The 4,926-nt window shown below is 38.4% G+C and overlaps 1 protein-coding gene across 2 annotated transcripts; it reads left to right on the top strand.

The window, feature by feature from the left end:
* The first annotated feature begins 1,021 nt into the window (after window positions 1-1,021).
* Window positions 1,022-2,193, top strand: LOC149156056 (uncharacterized). 2 transcript variants are annotated; one of them, XM_089441542.1, is made up of 2 exons: window positions 1,022-1,740; window positions 1,917-2,193. In XM_089441542.1, exon 1 carries the CDS (start codon window positions 1,088-1,090, stop codon window positions 1,733-1,735), a length of 648 nt encoding a protein of 215 aa, XP_089297668.1. In that variant the 5' UTR covers window positions 1,022-1,087; the 3' UTR covers window positions 1,736-1,740; window positions 1,917-2,193. The 2 variants fall into 2 exon arrangements, with proteins under 2 accessions (XP_089297668.1, XP_089297667.1); XM_089441541.1 differs by having other exon boundaries at window positions 1,906-2,193.
* Window positions 2,194-4,926: the final 2,733 nt, after the last annotated feature.

Here is a 4,926-nt window from a genome sequence, read left to right as displayed (position 1 = left end):
TTTTAATTCTAAACTTGTTAAAACTTCTCATTTTAAAGATTTTTATTCCTAAAACTCAAAATATTAAGGACTAATCGGGACTCTTTGTTTTGGATTTCTCATCTAACTCTTGACTTCATTCCTGCAATTGAAATACAAACTAGAGTTATGCTACTTGCAACTCTCCATGTTGTATCTTTACAACTTCAAGCAAGTTTTTTGTATTTTAAGAGCTCTAGATTTATCTTTTGTATGAGAACTCGCTGCAACAAGCAGCAAATATAAACAAGCTTGATAACACCATGTAAACGGTTTCTTCAAAAAGAGCAAAAGAGACCATGAAAGAAGTTTTGATTTGACTTTGGTTCTTGAAAAGTCTACTTGATAGGATAGAATAACGGAAAGAAAATGCGTTTTGTTATAGGTCCTTATCGAATCCATTTTTCGGCGCGCTCATAAGTTCTGTAATAGTCCTTTATTCAGCATAACACATCGTCTCCACTTCTCTTTTGACTTATGCATTGAAAAAGCGCAAATATTTTGTCGACAAACGTCGGCCGCGGTAAAGGCTGACCTGTATACCGCACTGTCGAGGAAAAGTATGCTCCTTCCTTCCGCGTTATCCTTCGCTCCCTGACGTATTGTGAGGGAAGGATCCCCAGCATAAAATATAGTTAATAAAGAGAAAACGCTCATCATGAATTGCGCATCATTGACAATCGGGATAAATTAATAAACGCAATCGGTTCATCCTCGAACCTGCGGAAATTTGATCAATATAAAGTTTAAATATAATCATCTATGGGAAATAAAAAGTATCAAACTAATCCTTTCAGTTGTGAACACAAACCAGAAAAAACTGGCGCCTACAATGTGTTGCAGAAGCTACACTGAAGGTGTTCCTTTCCAGACACTGATGGCCCACATCATACATGATTACTGGACCACTGGATATATTTTCAAACAACCATAATCATTTCATCATCTCCACCACCTCCTTAACCTAATAGGCGGTTGTCTGGTCTATATAATCCCTAAACTCCACTCTCCCTTCCCATACCATTCCTCTCCATTCAAATCGCTTGCATTTCCATTGGATTTCGTTGAGATGACAGGAACTCTTCACCATCGTCCTCCTTTCCTGCTCCTCATCGTTTTCTCTATAATTTGCTCATATGCTTACTCTGATCCACATTCTCCATCTGCCAGGCCACCTTTCCAGCCCAATGACAAGCCTTTGCCAAGGCCTGATCCCTCTGTACCCCCACAGCCACACGCGAATCATTCTCCTTTCCCTGTTCACAAACCTCCCCAAGATCACATGAAACCCCCTACCTTTCCTCCACACCCTATCGATTTTCCCCACCCTCCGCCACTGATTTCCAAACCCCACCCTTCTCCTCCAGGGAAACCCCATTATCCCATTAGACCTCCACCCCGAATTGTACCACTAAATGGCCATGTTCACGTGATGCCACCGTCTGCTCCTCATGATCAGAACCCAAAGCCCACTCCAACCAAACATCAGCCACCTCCCACTCCTATGGATGAGCACAAACCACCTTCTCCTCTCAATCCCAAAATTCCCAGGCATCACAAGATGCAGATACCTACTCCCTTCAACCACCACACGAACAAGCCTATTCATGATGCAAGGCCTGTCCATCCTTCACACGCTCCCAATGTCCACAAATCTCCACCCCCTCATGATCGCCACGGTGGCAGCTTTGCTGTGCCTCCTTCCAAACACCACTAATTAGCGTAAGTTCTCTTGGCTCCTCTACTTTTACATACCAAACACTTATGTCTCTCTCTTGCATACAGTAAGATTCATGTCGTATGCAATATTCAGGTAACAATATTTGAATTTATAATTCAGTGGAAATCCTTTAAGTTAGATCTATCGTTTTGCTCATTGTATTGTAGGCTGGTGGCAGAGACGCAACGTTTATATTATAGAGAATAATATGGAGAGTACGCATGTGCAGGAGAGGCGGCTCGGAAACTACTAGCTAAGACAGATAGATGTATTGCATAGACTGATCTTGTGATCCCTCTTGCTCTATGCTAAGATCAGATCACAGTGCAAGATCTGTTTTAGAAAACTATGATAAATATTTGTGTAATTTGAATAGTTTAACTTTAAATAGCATAAGTTATGGTTACTCCGTTGTTATCGTTCTGTTTTTAGTTTTATATAAATTGGCTTCTTAATTGGTCTTGTTCATCGATTTGTGGTAAACTATGTAGTAGTTTGATGTGCCTTTCAGTTGATGTATATCTTTTATTGTGTGAAGCGTGGCCGATTAAATTAGTATCAAATAAAACCTGTGAGGGTTTATACTAATAACATTAAGACACGCAAGTTTATAAAGTGTGAAGGGCATTAATGTAAAATTATTTTTATGATTTTATACCTGGAATAATAATAAATGAATAAGCAAAAGAGTTTATACTGAGAGCGTTAGCGTTAATAAAATTCATATAATTTGAGTTGTTCTTTTAAACGTTTTGTAATTTGTGGTCCACGCGTATTCTAGTGCTATTCTCATTTTCCTCCTTCTTATTTCGGTGATGGTGGATGGTGCATATATTTTCAAAGGATTTATGTATATACTTTTGATGTCTGAGCAGAAACATAGGTTTCCTCTTTTAAAATCATAGTTTTCAATCCCAAAGAAAATAGATTATATATATACTAAATAGTTAAACGATTTCAAATTTTCCTTATTTTATAAATAAAAATCTCTTACTAGTTTCTTGTACCTAAAATAATACAATAATATCTTAAAGATAAATACAAATAAACAAATATCTCTTATTCCTTATTAATTTAAAATTACTGTTTATTTTAGTGTTAAAATCAATGTTGATAATTATTTATAATTCTTTTTAGAGAAGTTCAGTTCAAGATAGTTATATTCAGAAGTTTTATATAAAGTATAAGATTTAAGTTAAGGTTCAAGATTACATCTAGAAATTATAATAATAATGACTAAAATCTACACTATATCACCTAAATAAAAACTCAACCTGATTATCAATTCCTCTAGTTATAGATATAAAAAACCACACTTATATATATAATATATAATATATAATATAATATATATAATTTTTTTCATGTAACTAAATGATGACCCATATTAAAAATCCCAATTCATTTAAACGAATAATTGAGTCAATTATAATAATTACAATTAGATGCCAACGTTACATGGATCTTGTTTGTGGCAAGTAAGTTTAAGGGTTTTCTTTGTAGGATTATGTGTGTGGGACTATAAGAGTTTCCGAGGGACAAACATGAACAAGCCTGATAACGCCATGTAAGCAATATTGCATGAAAGAACTTTAAGTAGATTTTGGTTAGTCAAAAGTCTACCTAAAATGATAAAATAACGGAAAGAAAAACCCATTTCGTCGTCACTCGTTCTTGAAATCAAATCCATTTTTTCCGCGTGGTCATCAACATAACTTTTGCGAAATAATATCGACATACACACCGTCCCCACTTCTGTTTGACTTGTGCAACTAAAAATATCGACATAACAAACCGTTCCCACTTCTGTTTGACTTGTGCATTAAAGAATCCAAATATTTTATCGACCAACATCTGGTCGGTCGCCGTAAAAGTGAGGGTAAAGTGAGGAAAGGAGAAGCAGAATGTCCCCACCACCAAGTACGGTTAAGAAATAGAATATGTCATCAAGTACTCAAAGTAATCCATTCTGTTGTGAACACGAACCTGAAAAACGAGCGCCTACAACGCGTTGCAGAAGCTGCAACGAAGTTATTCCTTTCTTTAGACTGACGGCCAACATGATCCATGATCCCCGGACCCATGGATTATATTTTCAAACGATCACCATCATTTCATCATCTACACCGCCTCCCTACTCTCATGGTCGCTTGTGCCCTCTATATAAACCGTCAACTCAACTCTTCCTTCCCATGCCATTCCTTTCCATTCAAATCTCTTGCATTTCAATTAGATCTTAGATCTCGTTGAGATGACAGGGACTCTTCACCATCGTCCTCCCTTCGTGTTCCTCATCTTTTTATTTATAGTTCGCTCCTATGTTTACTCCGGGCCAGATTCTGCATCTGCTAGGCCGCCTTTCCATCACAATAATAAGCCTTTGGCGAGGCCTTAACCCTCGGTACCCCACAGCCACAAGAGAAGCATTCTACTTTCCCTGTTCATAAATGTCCCCAAGATCACATGAAGCCACCTACATTTCCCCACCCTCCACCACTGGTTTCCAAACCCCAAACTTCTCCTCCAGGGAAACCCCATTATCACATTAGACCTCAACCCCGAGTTGTACCACTAAATCCCCATGTCCACATGATTTCGCCCTCTACTCCTCATGATCAGAACCCAAAGCCCACTCCAAACAAACATCAGTCACCTCCCACTTCTATTGATGAGCACGGACCATCTTCTCCTCTCAATACCAAAATTCCCAGACCTCAAAAGATGCAGATACCTACTCCATTCAACCACCACACCAACGAGCCCATTCATGATGCAAGGCCTGCCCATCTCTCACACTCTCCCCATCTCCACAAATCTCCACTCCCTCATGGTCGCCGCGGTGGCACGACGCGTTGCCTCCTCCCAAACACCACTAATTGGCGTAAGTTCTCTTGGCTCCTCTACTTCCACATACCAAACACTCGCGCATTCTGTAACGTTCATGTCACATGCAATATTTTTAATTTATAATCTGCAGAAATCCTTTCATGTTAAATCCTTTCGTCTTGTTTACCGTATTGTAATTGGCGATAACGTCTATACAATATAGAATTATATGGAGAGTACTTATGTGCACGAGATTTGTTGGGTATTTTTCAATGGGAAAATACCAAAACCAAACAAAATATTCACCACAGAGACAATGCTCTGTTTCATTTTTTCCAGGACCTTTGCACAGCGAAGCTAAT

The sequence above is a fragment of the Pinus tabuliformis genome, chromosome 9 (assembly GCF_031772625.1).
Source record: "Pinus tabuliformis cultivar Carrire ecotype Pingquan chromosome 9, CPIR1, whole genome shotgun sequence".
Taxonomy (NCBI): Eukaryota; Viridiplantae; Streptophyta; class Pinopsida; order Pinales; family Pinaceae; genus Pinus; species Pinus tabuliformis.
Note: the sequence above shows the minus strand (reverse complement) of the source record. Positions and strands in the feature narration are given on the sequence as shown.

Excerpts from the sequence above, each read along its gene's own strand:
- LOC149156056 (XM_089441542.1), top strand. The coding sequence starts at position 1,088 with ATGACAGGAACTCTTCACCATCGTCCTCCTTTCCTGCTCCTCATCGTT.